This window comes from Anarhichas minor, unplaced genomic scaffold (genome assembly GCF_050575085.1).
Source record: "Anarhichas minor isolate MPS153535 unplaced genomic scaffold, ASM5057508v1 ptg000006l, whole genome shotgun sequence".
NCBI lineage: Eukaryota > Metazoa > Chordata > Actinopteri > Perciformes > Anarhichadidae > Anarhichas > Anarhichas minor.
In genome coordinates, this window is record NW_027466452.1 from 1,137,418 (window position 1) to 1,154,653 (window position 17,236).

Sequence of the window (17,236 nt, forward strand, 5' to 3'; positions counted from 1 at the left end):
AAGACACCACTACACCACTGACACGATGCTGTCCAGGTTGAAAAACAGTGCACCCGTCACTGTTAGAAATGTAATCTGAGCCCAGGCCTATGCACAGTGCATCACCACTTCATGTCTCCAACTCCATGAATCCATCCATCATATTACAAGTGCTTACTTCCAGGACATGTCTGGTCGTGTTCTATATTTTTTTTCTTGTCAACAAATCCCATGTGCCGACCCAAGCCAACACTGAATGTCTCCACTAACCTATACCAAGGTCTGATATATCTTGATCCTCTGTGCCATAGAGCTCCATTGTTGTCCGAAATCAATTAAAAACACATCATTGAGCCACAATGTAGCTTGTCATTACCATGAACACACACACTGTGGTTTATTTTGACACACACACGTCCTGCTGCCCCAAAAACACAGCAGAGCCACAAATGTGGATTCATGTGGATAGTTCCCTCCAAACGCACTCCTGTTTGATTAGCGACCGGTTGTTTTAGTACATTAGCAGGCCTTTAAAAAAAAACAAAAGTAAATATTTGGGAGCCACAATGCATTAAAGATCTAACGGAGCTGAGAGAAGACAGGAAGGGGAAGTCAGAGAGCACTGAGAGACGTACCAGCAGCACGTTGTTGGTTCGGGTCTTTTTTATGGAATATATTGAGAAAAATACAGAATTACGGCAGAATAATAAAAAATTGTTCTAGTTTATTCCTATTTGAATATTGATGTTAGTTATGTAGGGGATAATTCATGACCGCATGGTTGTTGAAGATGCTGCACTCAGCACTGATGGTTGAGTTATTTTTCTTAACTTTACACCTCGGAGGTAACCTGACTTATACAATCATTGCTTGCCCATGATCAAAATATAAATATTGTTCAATCCTGTAACCTTGGAATAAACGTGATTTTACTAAATAACACCACAATCTGTACACATGTGACATCCTCTGTCCCGGGACCCTCAGGTCAGAACAGGAAAAACTCCCCCAAAAAAACCATTTACAGGGAGAAAAAAGGAAGACAAGAATGTTACAAGAATATATCTTGAGTGGACAATCCTGGCTGGAAGGTAGAACACAAAGGGCTTCCAGTTTTATACAACTCTCCTTGAACTATTTTTTTTAATTTTTTTTGTTTGGTGATTTCCTGACACCAAAAGAACCCGTTTGCACAGATGTGAGCGCAGAGGGGCAATGAGGTTGCGTTTCTGCTGATCAGGTGGCACAATGCAATGGTTCTCGTTTTGGCACGAAATTGGGTTTGTATTAAAACCTGCCTTATTGTAGCAGATGCAGGACAATTGTCACACAAACCTCTCCAAAATCACAATGTTGAGGTCTGGCCTGTTGCTGTCTGCTTCACATTTTTATTTACTGCAGATTCATATGTGCAAACTAGAAAATGCATTTCCTGCTGAAAATGTGTTGGAATGCTGAAAGCTGAAATGAATTGTAAAAAAATTGCTGAAAATTAAGAAATGGGAGACTACCCGTCTGAAAAATGTTGAAGCCTGAAAGCATTTAAACTGAACTGCTGAAAACCCTTCTAGTTGAAATGTCTCACTATGGTGTCTGTAGCTGAAAGTATGAGGAAGAAGAAGGCTTTGAAAGTTGAAGAAGTTTAACAGGATTTGAAGATTTTTCTCCATAGAGATCCCATTAAAAAGAAAATTGCAAATAGCTTAATAATTCAAAGAATTTAAAGATTACAAATATGAAAAGTCATATCACCCCTCTCCTGAAAGAGCTGAACATTTTGATATTCTAATGGTTTCTGTGGCTTAAAAAATGTCAGCAGTAGTGATATTTGTAGTAGTAGTACTAGAAGTATTAGTAGCATTAGAATAAGTAGTAGTAGTAGCAGTAGTGATATTTGTAATAGTAGTACTAGAAGTTGTAGTTGTAGTAGAAGTATCATTAGTAGTAGAAGTATTAGTATTTAGAAGAAGTAGTAGAAGTAATAGCTGTAGTAGTGGTAGTAGTAGTAGTAGTAATAGTAATGGCAGTATTTGAAGTAGCAGTAATAGCAGTAGTAGTAGTACGAGTAGCAGTCATACTAATAGCTGTAGTAGTATTAGTACTGGTAGTAGCATGAATAGCAGTAGTAGTAGTAGCAGTTGTAGTATAAGTAATAGTAGTAGTGGTAGTGGTAGTAATAATATTGATGGTAGCAGTAGTAGTAGTAGTAGTAATACTATAAATATTAGCAGCAGTAGTAGTAGTTGTCGCAGTATTAGTAAGAGCATTCATTATTTCAACAAAAAAGCCTAATTTTGAGCTTAATGTTTAAATACAGTTAATCCATGGGGCTTTTATTTTGAAAGGGTGGGGCTGGGTGGGGGGGAGAGGGGACATAATCATGTTTGACACATAAACAGAGGTTATTAAATGACAGGCTTCAAAATTTAACATTGGTCTCTATGGAGCAGAACGTTGGTTTTCCTCTCAACTACAGGCTTCTGTGCCAAATGTGTAAATCTGTGGGATTCCACAGTCATTTGTCTACGACAAGGACAAGATTAGCTACTTTTAAATCTAGAAATTATGCATGAAGAGTGAAGATTGTGGACACAGTGGCAAAAGACAAATCTTTTTTTCACAAGAATCTCAAGCTGCTCTTCACTCTAGCGGTGACATCACGCACTCTAAGCTGCGCAATACACACCCATTATAAAGTCAGAAAAGGAGTGAAAAAATCATAAAAGTTAAAATGGGACAGTTTAAAAAGTTTAAGAGATATCAAAAAGCTGAATCATTCTGCAATAGCTCATGGTTTTCGCAACATTTTAAAGTTGAAATGGTGTCTGTAGCTGAAAGTATGAGGAAGTAGAAGGATTTGAAAGTTGAAGAGGATTTGAACATTTTCTCCATAGGAACCCATTCAAAAAAAAAATTGCAAAAAGCTTAATAATTCATAAAGTTTAAAGGTTAGAAATATGAAAAGTCATAGCACCCCTCTGCTGAAAGAGCTGAACATTTTGATAGTTGAACGGTTTCTGTAGCTTAAAATATGAAGGAGCAGAAGAGTTTCAAAAAGCGTACGGAAGAAATATAATAAGAAGTATAAAGATTTGAAGAACAATAGTTGGAATGCTTAACAGCATTCCAACAAATAGAGGTTATTTTTTTCATGGTTAATGGCGGACAGTTGAACGGCTTTCAGGGCGATAAGCCCCGCCCCCTCTCTGGCCGTCCAGCGCGATTCACGCAAATTAACACAAATGGTCCCCGGCGTTTTGACCGGCGGCGCGAATGACGCGAATACGCGGCGCGATGAATACGCGGCGAGATGAATTCGCGTGTGAACGCACCATGAGGTCATTTTTTATCTCCCGACCAGATACCTGAGCGGGTCCCGTTTGTAAATCCCTACTAGTCCCACACCTGTACAGCTCAACACAAACTGATGCGATAGCCTTAATTATCTCCACTTGTAAGACAAAACCTGACCTGCCCTGTAATCAAATATTTGCTCCGATCTGCTGCTGGGCACTGCAGCCATAGTGCAGGATGCTGTAAGAGCAAACAATTGTTTTTCTAGTTTCTAACCAGCAAATCTCCAAACTTCAGTTAGTTTTTGTATTAAAGATATGATTGTTTGTGCAACGTAACCGGCCCAATACTTTTTCACTCCCAACTCGTCACACTTGGTGTTTGGCCCCTTGCCTTCCCTTGGCACCGAATCCCAACCGGTGCACCTCTTCAGTGAACTGGGCTGCTAGAAAGAGTTAGGTAAACAGGGTTGTTCTTGAGTATGAGAAGCTTTTTGAGTGATACTCAGTTCTCCTTCAGAGGTAGCTTCCCTGGCAACCAGCAACCGGAGTTCCGTGTGACACCACATCTCCTTTTCCTCCTCAGGTGGGCCGACTTCTTACCCAGTGGCACCATGTGGGGGCGGGGGGTTTCATTATGCTAACTTGTGCTGCCTTGTGTCCTCTCTCCTCCTGTGACAAGGAGTTAGTTCCCCAAACATGGAGGATCCCCGAAATGCACCCGGAGGAGCGAGGAAACACGGGTGTATCCTACGAGGAAATCTTTTATGAAGTGACGTGACGTATAAATGTCGCACCTCTAGTTTAGACACTATTGAACTAAGGATTTCTCATTTTGGCAGATTCGACTGCTCCGTCCTCCCGTCTCTTTCTCATGTTGTCATGTTAGCATAATGGAAGGAGGAAAGGAGACACGCTAGCATAATGGAAGGAGAGGAGACATGTTAGCATAATGGAAGGAGAGGAGACATGTTAGCATAATGGAAGGAGAGGAGACTTGTTAGCATAATGGAAGGAGGAGAGGAGACACGTTAGCATAATGGAAGGAGGAGAGGAGACACGTTAGCATAATGGAAGGAGAGGAGACATGTTAGCATAATGGAAGGAGGAGAGGAGACATGTTAGCATAATGGAAGGAGGAGAGGAGACATGTTAGCATAATGGAAGGAGAGGAGACATGTTAGCATAATGGAAGGAGAGGAGACATGTTAGCATAATGGAAGGAGAGGAGACTTGTTAGCATAATGGAAGGAGGAGAGGAGACACGTTAGCATAATGGAAGGAGGAGAGGAGACACGTTAGCATAATGGAAGGAGGAGAGGAGACACGTTAGCATAATGGAAGGAGGAGAGGAGACATGTTAGCATAATGGAAGGAGGAGAGGAGACACGCTAGCATAATGGAAGGAGGAGAGGAGACATGTTAGCATAATGGAAGGAGGAGAGGAGACATGTTAGCATAATGGAAGGAGGAGAGGAGACACGCTAGCATAATGGAAGGAGGAGAGGAGACACGCTAGCATAATGGAAGGAGGAGAGGAGACATGTTAGCATAATGGAAGGAGGAGAGGAGACACGCTAGCATAATGGAAGGAGGAGAGGAGACACGTTAGCATAATGGAAGGAGGAGAGGAGACACGTTAGCATAATGGAAGGAGGAGAGGAGATACGTTAGCATAATGGAAGGAGGAGAGGAGACACGTTAGCATAATGGAAGGAGGAGAGGAGACAAGCTAGCATAATGGAAGGAGGAGAGGAGACATGTTAGCATAATGGAAGGAGGAGAGGAGACACGCTAGCATAATGGAAGGAGGAGAGGAGACATGTTAGCATAATGGAAGGAGGAGAGGAGACATGTTAGCATAATGGAAGGAGGAGAGGAGACACGCTAGCATAATGGAAGGAGGAGAGGAGACACGCTAGCATAATGGAAGGAGGAGAGGAGACATGTTAGCATAATGGAAGGAGGAGAGGAGACACGTTAGCATAATGGAAGGAGAGGAGACACGTTAGCATAATGGAAGGAGGAGAGGAGACACGCTAGCATAATGGAAGGAGGAGAGGAGACACGCTAGCATAATGGAAGGAGGAGAGGAGACATGTTAGCATAATGGAAGGAGGAGAGGAGACACGTTAGCATAATGGAAGGAGGAGAGGAGACACGCTAGCATAATGGAAGGAGGAGAGGAGACACGCTAGCATAATGGAAGGAGGAGAGGAGACATGTTAGCATAATGGAAGGAGAGGAGACATGTTAGCATAATGGAAGGAGGAGAGGAGACATGTTAGCATAATGGAAGGAGAGGAGACATGTTAGCATAATGGAAGGAGGAGAGGAGACACGTTAGCATAATGGAAGGAGGAGAGGAGACAAGCTAGCATAATGGAAGGAGGAGAGGAGACATGTTAGCATAATGGAAGGAGGAGAGGAGACACGCTAGCATAATGGAAGGAGGAGAGGAGACATGTTAGCATAATGGAAGGAGGAGAGGAGACATGTTAGCATAATGGAAGGAGGAGAGGAGACACGCTAGCATAATGGAAGGAGGAGAGGAGACATGTTAGCATAATGGAAGAAGAGGAGACACGTTAGCATAATGGAAGGAGGAGAGGAGACACGCTAGCATAATGGAAGGAGGAGAGGAGACACGCTAGCATAATGGAAGGAGGAGAGGAGACATGTTAGCATAATGGAAGGAGGAGAGGAGACACGTTAGCATAATGGAAGGAGGAGACATGTTAGCATAATGGAAGGAGGAGACATGTTAGCATAATGGAAGGAGGAGAGGAGACACGCTAGCATAATGGAAGGAGGAGAGGAGACACGCTAGCATAATGGAAGGAGGAGAGGAGACACGTTAGCATAATGGAAGGAGGAGAGGAGACACGCTAGCATAATGGAAGGAGGAGAGGAGACACGTTAGCATAATGGAAGGAGGAGAGGAGACACGTTAGCATAATGGAAGGAGGAGAGGAGACACGTTAGCATAATGGAAGGAGGAGAGGAGACACGCTAGCATAATGGAAGGAGGAGAGGAGACACGTTAGCATAATGGAAGGAGGAGAGGAGACACGTTAGCATAATGGAAGGAGGAGAGGAGATACGTTAGCATAATGGAAGGAGGAGAGGAGACACGTTAGCATAATGGAAGGAGGAGAGGAGACACGTTAGCATAATGGAAGGAGGAGAGGAGACACGTTAGCATAATGGAAGGAGGAGAGGAGACACATTAGCATAATGGAAGGAGAGGAGGAGAAATGTTAGCATAATGGAAGGAGGAGAGGAGATATGTTAGCATAATGGAAGGAGGAGAGGAGACATGTTAGCATAATGGAAGGAGAGGAGACATGTTAGCATAATGGAAGGAGAGGAGACATGTTAGCACAATGGAAGGAGGAGAGGAGACATGTTAGCATAATGGAAGGAGGAGAGGAGACAAAAGCCGATCCCGCCCCCTGTAGCAGGAATCTGTGTCCCTTGTGGTAGACCTAACCCAGAGCTAACAGTAAGGGGTGCCCCCTTCATACAAAGTGGTACCTGAAAATGATCCTGTGGTTGAAAAAGGGGTTTTCACAGACCATGAGCCACCAAGGAATCACATAGATGACAACAAGCAAACACTCATTAATGCGTTTGTGACCTGCATGGCCAAAGCATCTCTTGCTGGCCGAACTCTAACTAACAATAGTGTGCTTTTTCAAAAAAATGTATTATTTTGAATGAAAACATTCTGGAAGTTTCCCTGATGTCCATCCTCTTCATTGTTCCCTCTGTTTCTCCCCTCTACTCTCTCTCTGCCTGCTCCCCCTCTGATGTCCTCCCCCCTGTCCTCCTCCAGCTGAGTGAGGTGGAGGTGAACGGGCAGATCGAGCAGGTGTGTGAGCAGGTCTACAGTGCGATGCAGGCCCAGGCCATGGAGGCTGCCATGGACAGCATGGAAACCATGGGCACCCTGCCAATGCCAGGGTGCTTCAGGATGCGGAGCCACAGCTATGTGCGCGCGATTGACCAGGGCTGTTCGGGGGAGGAGGAAGGAGAGGGAGGGAGGCCGCTGCTCCTGCTGCCATCCTCCCCACCACGCACATCTGCCACCACCGTCAGGACCATCCAGAGCAGCACAGGTAGGGCAATTAGGCAGGAGTGGACGTTCAGTCATTTTTCAGTGTGTCCAAACTTTTCATACAAGGGTTCACATGGAGATAAACTCTATAGTTCTGGGTACGCTTGACGAAATTACAAGATTATCACGATATTGGTTGGCCAGGACAACGGTCCTCATCTGTCCACGGTATCAGAACGATATTCAGTTATGCAACGCCTGTTATGAATTAACGCTATATTCAGTCCCTTCTTTCTCTTTTTCAAGACTTTACAAGGGCAGTTACTACCAGGTGATTGATCTTATTTGTTGATCTCAGCATGCCCTTGTGTAAAAAGGCACTTACTGACTGTACATTGGTACTTCAGGCTATTGCAACATTTGTATCTATATATCTTTGTCCGTCTCTCTCTTCAACTTTTTTAGTTACAGTAAGACAATTTTATTACTAGTAAATTGAACTCAGCTTAAATATCACTCTTAATGAGAACAGTGATGCTTGTTCCCGGACTGAAGTTGCTCAGTTACAAGTTTGCTTACATATGCATGAAGAGTCTCATAAGCGGAGCATCCTTTTGGTATGGTGCCCTATCTGGGTAAATCTGGACTTGTCCAAACCCCTGTTGATAGTAGGAGCTGTTGGTGGAGACCTCGGAGAGTTTCAGATTTAATTACAATACGCCCCAACATGCACCTCCTCCTGTACTCCTTCCACATCAACAGAGAAAGGGTTTGACAACAGGTTCATGTTTTAAATCCTGTGATCAGTGATGTGAGCACAGTCACATATTTACCCATTTTTCCAGAAATGTTTGCATTTTATTTGTCATACCTTTTGGAAGCTTTCGCTTTCTGCCATGTCGAGTTCACTTTTATAAGATTTAAGTAAAATGCCAGTCTTGAGTCAGGGACACCTTCAAGAAGTTAATCAAATACCCTGACTCTCCATTTTTTGACTTCCTCTACTTTCCTATCCTCTCTTTTGTAGCTCAATATTAATCCTCACACGTGTGGTACTTGCTGAGCTGTTACATCATTGGCCGATCATTCTGAGTAACAACCACACTGCTGCTTTAGTCTGGGAACAGTACTCAGATCTGTGATAACATGACGAGCCAAATGAATCAGCTCCCCAGTTCTCTCAAGAGAGCTGACAATTATCTGGCCTCCATTTCCATGTGACTTCTTCCGGAGGAGTCCCATGAGTTGGACTGTTAGTCACAGTTGTTGCCTGCATTACTCTAGACATGGTAGTTCTAATGTTGAAATATGTAATGTTAATACCACAAGCTACTACAAACTCAAAAGGAGCTGCAAAAAACACCTTAAGAAAACTGTTACATGCAAAAAAATATCGATATAAATGTTATGTAGGCTGGCCCTGCAGACAGTAATGAAGTACTGTTTGTTTTACTGGAAGTGTTTTTTTTAAACAGCTAACGACTATTTAATACAAAACATGTCAGCGCATGAATGTGAATCTGTAAGACTTGCCCACCAAAGCCAGAGGAGCCCTGATGGAAAAAGACAAACAATGTAGGCCACTGGTTTACAGGGATCAGTTCAAAAGTCATTATGTTCTTTTCTTCTCCTTAATCTGGACTGCAGTTCTGTAGATTACACGACTAGATAACTTGGTGCTGCAGTGATCCCTCTGGGGAAAAAGCCAGTCACTTACTCCGTGTGTACACTGGATCAGCCACAGCACTGCTGTGTTACACACATAACAGGAAGAAGAATTGTAAAAACCCTCCGGGTTGCAGTTACGTGCATAACTGCACTCTGCCTTGCGCTGTAACAATGAACCAGAAATCTCACAGAGATAATCTTGTAAAAGTACCAAAAAAAAGTCTGTCTTCATGCGTGGTATTCAGATGAGAACATGCCACAGTGGATGCCACGGGGGACTTTGTGTCGGCTGTTTGGTATTAGGGTTGTCTTTATCTTCAAAGTGCTCAACTGGAGGTGACCTACATTCGCTGCTCCTCTGGGAATTCTTGTAGAGTTAACCAAGAGGATAAATGGACACACACACACACACATACACACACACAAATGTGTGTCTATATACTATTCACTCATGTGCACACCCGCACAATCTTCTGCAGTCACACAGTACAGTAGATGGATCCACATGACTGGAGATTGTGCTGAGAAATGTTGGTCCAATGTCCACTGAACTGAGTCATCCTCTCAGACCTATTGTGCAACTGCATTATTATCACCACAGGACTTTTAACAGCTGCATTTGGCATTTTCCTTTTATTTGTTCACTCATATTCATCTGTGGTATATTTGATCAACCCAGAATGCAAGAAAACACGAGAGAAAATATGCGGTTTCGCTGAAAAGATTATCCACCGGATGACCCAGCGAGACATTTGTTCAGTTGTTCCAGCTTGTGAGTCTGTGTGCGAGTCCTCATGGTAATGTGGTCCAGGAGATACCAGCTGTAGCAGGAAGTACCACAGAAGAGGTTTTGAGGATTTTGCCAGGTGTTTCTATTTCTGTCTGTGAACAGCAACTGTGCAAGATGCAGTTAAGAAACCTTACAGGTGTTTAGTTGAGATCAAAATGAAGGCCGGAGTCAGAACATGGGAGTGGTCTGAGAAATGGTGCCGGAAGAAGGGGGGTAGGAAGCGGGGAATGGCCCCCCATTGTACGCCCCTGGATGCATTACGGTCACGTTTGGTGTGATCTCTAATCTTTCATTAATCTTAACAAAAAGTGGTTATATTGCCTAAATTCACCAGACATCCTCCTGTGCTTTCACCATCCGCCATGACTACCCCCACACTCACTTTTAAGTATAAAAAAACAGCTCAAAAGTATAGTTTGTCATCTTGGGATGTATGATTTTGCTGAGAGCTAATGTTCTGCCACTCTCATGTGTAAAGACTAAAGGGGCGTCCCCGACCAAGAATGACAAAGTCGAATCTGATTGGTTAAGTATTGCCTGTCTATGACTGATCGTAGAATTATGTTCTTTTTTAAATTGCTCATTGATCCCCCCTCTGTGTCAGCTTTATGTATCAATAGAAAACAAAACAACACGATTAATAGCTGAAATACATGTGTGTAGTGTATAGTGTGTGTGTGTGTGTGTGTATGTGTGTGTGTGTGTGTGTGTGTATGTGTGTGTGTGTGTGTGTGTGTATGTGTGTGTGTGTGTGTGTGTGTATGTGTGTGTGTGTGTGTGTGTGTATGTGTGTGTGTGTGTGCGCGTGTAGGTGCAACACTGTCCAAAGTACTGAAGCTGAGCTGCTTTCCGTGGTTGTAAATGGAACTTTCGGTCCTAATTCATCAAAGCAAAATGTGGTCCAGGAGACGCCAACTGTCATTTTCACAGTTTGGTTTTCGTACAGATCAAACAAAAAAATGTCTAAACTCACTAATTAACACGTTAAATCTTGTTTGTCTAATCTGCACAAAAACCAAACCGTGAAAATGATACTTTGCCATTTTTCCATCTCTGCTGGCCGGCAACTGCTGTTTTTTACACTTCAATTTTGCTCCATAATACAAGATAAAATGAAATGAACATAGCAAATCAAATCAAATGCAAGGCAAATAAAGATAGACAAAAAGAAACTGAATGCATCTATTTATGCGATAAAGTTTATCTTGAACGTCACTAACTCGTCAGGATGTCTTCAAGAAATAAGTAGGTTTGAGGAAGCGCTGGAGAAATTAAAAGGGTTTCTTTCTGAGGCCAAATTTGAAGCAAATTGTCATTTAAAATTGGATAACTTGACTTAGGTGATGACGGAGCAGTCCATTAGAGCTGAATCAGTGGAGCCTGCATGTCTCATCATGCACTTTAAGGAAAGCTTTCCTGCTCTAGTTCTCAGCTGAGAGAGCTGTAGCTGAAGGAAAATGACGTTTGTGGTTAAAGAGAGAACGAATAAAGAGGAAAGACAGAAAGAGAAGGGGTGTCCAAACGATGTTGATTGTGGGCCATGTCAAGAAAAATATGAAGATATCACGGGCCAAACAAAAGTGAATGTGTAGTTTTCAACCAGTTACAGGAAATGAGTGTTTCTAGAACAGAAAACCCCATGTGCTATAGAATATTCATTTTATTATCAAAAATACTACCCAACACGTCAACACTTCAAATACAGTGCATGGCCTAAGGGCCCACTAACAATCTGATGATGGTATGTGTAAATATGTAAATAAGTCAAATTTAAAACAGGCAGAAGCATCCAAATATTGGTTTCTGTTCATGGCCTTAGCGCTCACTTAAAAGATTACAAAGTAAATGTAAATGTAAGCTGTGAAGTCTAATATTAGAATGTAACACACTGAACAGGCAGAAATGGTAAAATATTGTTTTCTGTGCCAAGAGGTTCCGAATTTTACTAAATTTAGTCGACATCTTGTGATTTGACTAGGACATGAAATATACATACAGTGCATTTTCTTAGAAATAGGCTTAAGCTAATCTCTATTTTATTCTAAAGAACTCACCATAGTTTGGCCACCCTAGAGATTGAGGTACTGCTCTAACACCAGAATAAAGAAATACAGGATAAAAAGACAAAAAAAACAGGATGGAGACACATAGATGAGATGAAAGATAGACAGATCAGAGTCTGCATACCAGCATGACTGAGGGAGTGAGAAAGGCAGAGTTTCTACAGTAAAACGCAACTTAAATGAGGTCAGTCTGAGTAAAGCAGCACAGCAGGCTGATGAGCTGTTTACCCAGTTAATCACCTCCTCTCTTTGTGCTTCCTCACCAGCTCCATTCAGCTGCTGAGGGCCATATAACATCCTTCATATTCATATGAAGACAAACACTTCAGCCTTCATGTCATGCCTTTTAGGAATGCTTTCTCTCAGTGATGTTTGACCTTTGCTGAATGTAGTTAACACCACTCCTCTCAGTCTCTCTCCATTGTGCACCATCAGATAGAGGCAAAAGTATCTACTGTATAGTTGTAGTGTATATTTATAGACTCACTTAACTTTTCTTTACACCCAATTAGAAATAAAGCAGTGTAGTCCAACAGCTCTGCAGTAAATCCTTCCTTCATGAAGGCTCAGTTTTGAGTTGAAACTGTTTCAGAGAGATGTTGATTCATTGGACTGTATTTTACTGAGGTTTTTCTAACAGTCTGTTCACCTCATTTGTATCAATGAGAGACAACTAAATATACATTAACTTCAGCAAGGTGCACCTAATAAACAGGCGACTTTGTGTATATTTTAGTATTTTCTCAGCGTGGAGTCAGATTAACCCACCAGCAGGCCACAGGGCAAAAATAGAGCATAAATGATTTCGCTCAGTATGATTTTGTTGAAGGCGTAAGCTGCTTGCTTCATTGCTAATGTAGCGTACATGCCTTAATTTGTATTTACGGTGTTGTAGAATGCCTGCACTCTACTTTGGGCCATCAGAAACAATGAGTATTTATATAAAATGAATTAACTTGCGTTAAATTCACCTCGTGGCACCACCCTTTGAAAAGGGAATGATGATAACCAGTTAATTCATTCAGTGGAGGTTGTGGAGGTTGCTACAGAGTTCTTGACTCGTAAACAGTACTAACAACTTAAATTCAGCCCCAGCGCCTGGAGTCACAACATGCTGCTGATCTGGCAGAGCAGTCCCCCGGCATCAGAACCCGGGTTGGGGCTTAATTCAAGTTGTTCCATAGCCACTGACTGAAGGTCCGTCTCCCGGAGCTGGCGGCAGAGAGGACGAAACGAAAATACAAGTTGTTTTCTCATTTCTGCCAATTTGGATTAATCCAATAAACAAATGATTAAAACCTACACGAACCCTGTATCTTCAATGTGACTGACGAGCCCTTGGGGCAGCTCTACTTATTGACAACTCAAACTGTTTTTGAATTCGTCAAACGTCTTTATAGTACCATCCTTTAAAATACTATATTTAATCCATGAGCAGTTATTCTCATCCACTTCAATGTATTTCTCTACAGATGTTGTCTTTTGGGGATTAAAACTGCAGAGCGATGCCTTCTATTGGTTTGTAAAATCAGCCACTGGTGCAAAGATAACCCTGCCCAGTATGTGATGTCATACTGAGGATTTCAATTAGTTTGATTGAAGCCTCAGCTAAGTGTTTCAATGCCAACGCTTCCTTATTCACTTCAGCTTTTGTTTTTAATCCACCCACCTTTGCTCGTATAATTAAATACACTTGCCACTTTTATAATATACTTGTTTTAAAGTACTGTTATCTGTTTGCTTGTTAGCATATTATATTGTAAGTTTTAATATTTTTCAATTATGTCTTGATTATTGCACTGTGTTCATTGTTTATTGCTATGCACCAGTCCCCAGGTCAAATTCCTTGTATGTGTATCATACTTGGCAATAAACTGTTTAGTCTAATCTCATTCTATCGGTCACTACCCAAAGCTCATGACCATAGGTGAGGATCGGAACGTAGATGGACTGGTTAACTGAGAGCGGTCTGGTACAACGCACGCAGCACTGCTGACACAGCACCAAACCGCCTGTCCATCTCACACTCCATTTTCCCCTCACCCGTGAACAAGACCTCAAGAGTCTTGAACTCCCATTTTTAGGGCAGTGACTCACTCCCAACCTTGAGGGCACAATCCACCCTTTTCTGGCAGAATACAATGGTCTCAGACCTCGAGGTACTGACTCTCATCCCAACTGCTTCACACTCGGCTGCAAACCGCCCCAGTGGGTTCTGAAAGTCGCGGTCTAATGATTTTGTTTTCAATGCCACATTTTATTCATAATGCTAAAATCTAAAGTCACTGTCCTGGCTCCATATGAATAGGAGCCCATACTCCCATACTGGGAGACTCTTGCAGGTCAGGTCAAGGTTTTGCATAATGTAATGCTTGATAGTGTGGTTTCCCATAAAAGTTATGCTTGTCATATATTTGAAGTCACCAAGTTTACTCCCCCTTGTGTGGGATTCAGGCAAAAGTTTTCAGAGACTGCTGAGGGCTGACGAGAAGAGAAGCAATGTGATACTGAAGGTACCTGGGCTTAAGGAAATCAGGAGATGGGGAGAAGCTCAGCTGCAACTCAGAGCTTAGTATACCCTATCTTGTTCAGGGACCAGGTCCCACACATTTGGCTCCGGCAACACTGAAATTTTATGATGCCAAATTGAAACATACATGTGCAATGCCCGTTGGGAGCTTGTTCCCAATTGGAACGGGCCAATTGTGCGGCTCCCGGTATTGCTGCTTGCAGCGTTGTCGGGGGCCATGCCCCTTTGGGGGCTTATTTATTCGGAGTGCCTGTCCGTTTGGAAGGGCTGCCCGTTTGGAGCCAGCTGATTACTTTGCCCCCAGAAGTGCTGTTTACGTCGTTGAAGAGAACCACTCATCTCTCGTTGTCTCCAGGGGAAGTGAAGAAGAGTTTGGTTGTCATGTTAGTATATCCAGCATTCTGCAGCCAAAGTGATCTGCAGTCAGCCTGTGCTGATTACATGCTCACCTCAGTCAACAGAGCTTTGAACTCTCACCAGTGTTGCTACATAGCTTGTTATGTCCAAATTGCACCAACCTCAACACTGCACATCCTTGGTTTCCCCAACAATACACTCGCCAAGTGTGAAGTAGATCAGATGAATGGTTCTCAATGCGAAGGACAGGACCCACAAACAAACAGACAGACAGGCAGAGATCCCTTGCATTAAAGTTAGATTCTCATTTCAGATATCATTTTGATCAAGTTCATATCTGACCGGAATCAGTTGGGCTGTGTCGCCCAGTGCATGGACACCTTTGGAGGAGTTCTCAAATTGACAGCCATTCCAATCCTTTGCTATGGTTCTCAACCGACGCTGACTGAAGTGGCATCACTTGAGGACATTTATCAGACTTCACACAGCTCCCTTTGGGGACACAAAAGGCGTCATAATACTTTATTCACATACGCAGTGGTACTCCCCAACACCTTTTGATACAGACCAGAATAAACCTGAGCCTATCCTTTGACTTATAATCAAGCAGCCGGGCAGTTTCTCAACACATTACATGTCAGTCTTAGAAGCTGACTTCCACCAGCAAGAAGCTCCTTTTTCAAATGAGGCCCCGGTGAGCCTTTAACACAATGCTGATGCATCAGAAACCAAGTGATGAGCTGCCCTGACCCTGTCCAAAAGCAACCTAAACATTCTGCTGAAACACTTGAATTGCGACAGGCCAGCTCTGTCTGGGGACGAGTGGAGACCGGCTCACCACTGTGTAAGACTGATTTAACAGAGACAGGAAGGAGGAGGCTTTTCTCCCTGCAAATTTAAATTTACAGCGTAAAAACCTCCCTCTATGAGGATTATCCTCATATTCCTTGTTTGGCCCTTAGGCCCCCTTCCAGCCAACACACAAAGTTTGTGTCTAAGTATTACAGAGATGGAGGAGGCTAAAGACAGATGTGGGCAATGACAACTTTAATTTATTTGTAACAACATAGAAGAGTTCGGGGTGATTATAGTACACCAACACTACCTCCTAACCTATTTGCAACAGCAAATAAAGCTCTAGCATAAGTTCAGTCAGGAAGACACTCTCGTATGCTTAGGTTTGTAGTTTATTTCTCATACATCTGCCAATCACTCCTCACGCATGCTCACTCATTATTTCCTTGCTGTCATTGTTAGAGGCTGTCAATCATGATATCAGCTCCGCGTTCATTCCACTTCAAGCTGCTCATCAATGAAAGTAAAGACCTTATTCAGCATGTTGCACCCGGACCGTCTTCTCAATCAGATAAATATGGTCAGGCTGCTTCGTCAGTAGTTTTAGGCATTGTCCAAACCGTAACATTGTTTCATTCTTTTGGTGTTCCGATGTTCAACGGGAGAACTATTACCGTAAATTCTGTACTAGCGGCGGGCCTCAATTAGCCTGCCTCTACTACAAGGGTATCTATAAGGCTCGTTTGAAGCAGGGATATTAGAGACACACGCAGTTAGGACGCGTTTCCTAAGGGTATTAGAATATCCAGCATTTGCAGTGTTTAATTCTCATACTAAAACTTCATGACCTCACAACCTACAATCACACATCCTGTTCCATTAAAGCCCTCTTCAGGCTCACTCAGGTGAAATTTGCAGAAATTGTAAAGTAAAAATAAAAAAACTTGTAAGGTTCTCATCTGTACCTCAGTGTAGCCGTCCCCATCCTATGGCACTTATGTTACGTTACTACAAGTACAGTTATTTGGGACGTTTAACTCAAGTACACCATGAAGTTTCATGTTTCTGTTTCATGGTTTAATTTTCAATCAAGCAAAGGGAGTACTTAATGCCAAAAGGCACAGCCATTCATGACATGCTCAGAAGTTATCCATAGCAGCTCAGCTCATGAAGTCTGTAAAAAGGATCAGGTCGGCCTCATTCAACAAAGTGCTCTGGTCATTGCTGACCTCATCACAAACCACAATAAGCATGCTGAGTTTGCACAACAGCAAGTCTCTTCCATTGTGTGCTGGTGTATTCTTGCGACTTGTGTCCATCCGTAGTCCTCTGAAGGATATCACGGTCAGTGGTACCAAACCTGGAAACCTCACTGTGATGACAAGACTTCAGAAAGCTGTGCACATAAATGCCTATACCAAATTGCATGGCATTCCATCCAATGGTTTATGAGAAATTTCAGTCTGGACCAAAGTGGTGGACTGACTGACTTTGCCATCCATGGATCCATAGCACTAGCGTGGCAAAAAAGGTCATAGAGTTTGACGTTTGCTCTTTTCAGTAGTGACTGTTAAAGGGTTAATATTTCTGGATGACAGAGGGAGCGAGAGACAGTGTTATGTTGCTGCGTATGGTTTTTCCCGCTGTTTTCTTGCCAGCTGGACATTGATATTTAGATATATCAGCTGCTAGCTGCGTAGC

The 17,236-nt window shown here is 42.7% G+C and overlaps 1 protein-coding gene across 1 annotated transcript in view; it reads left to right on the forward strand.

The window, feature by feature from the left end:
* The window catches only part of LOC142935707 (disks large-associated protein 1-like), a 75,801-nt gene that overhangs the window by 27,041 nt on the left and 31,524 nt on the right, over positions 1-17,236 (forward strand). The window contains exon 5 of the mRNA XM_076080015.1: positions 7,111-7,393. Within this exon, the coding sequence (XP_075936130.1) occupies positions 7,111-7,393 (283 nt within the window). The remainder of the gene's footprint in view (positions 1-7,110; positions 7,394-17,236) is intronic.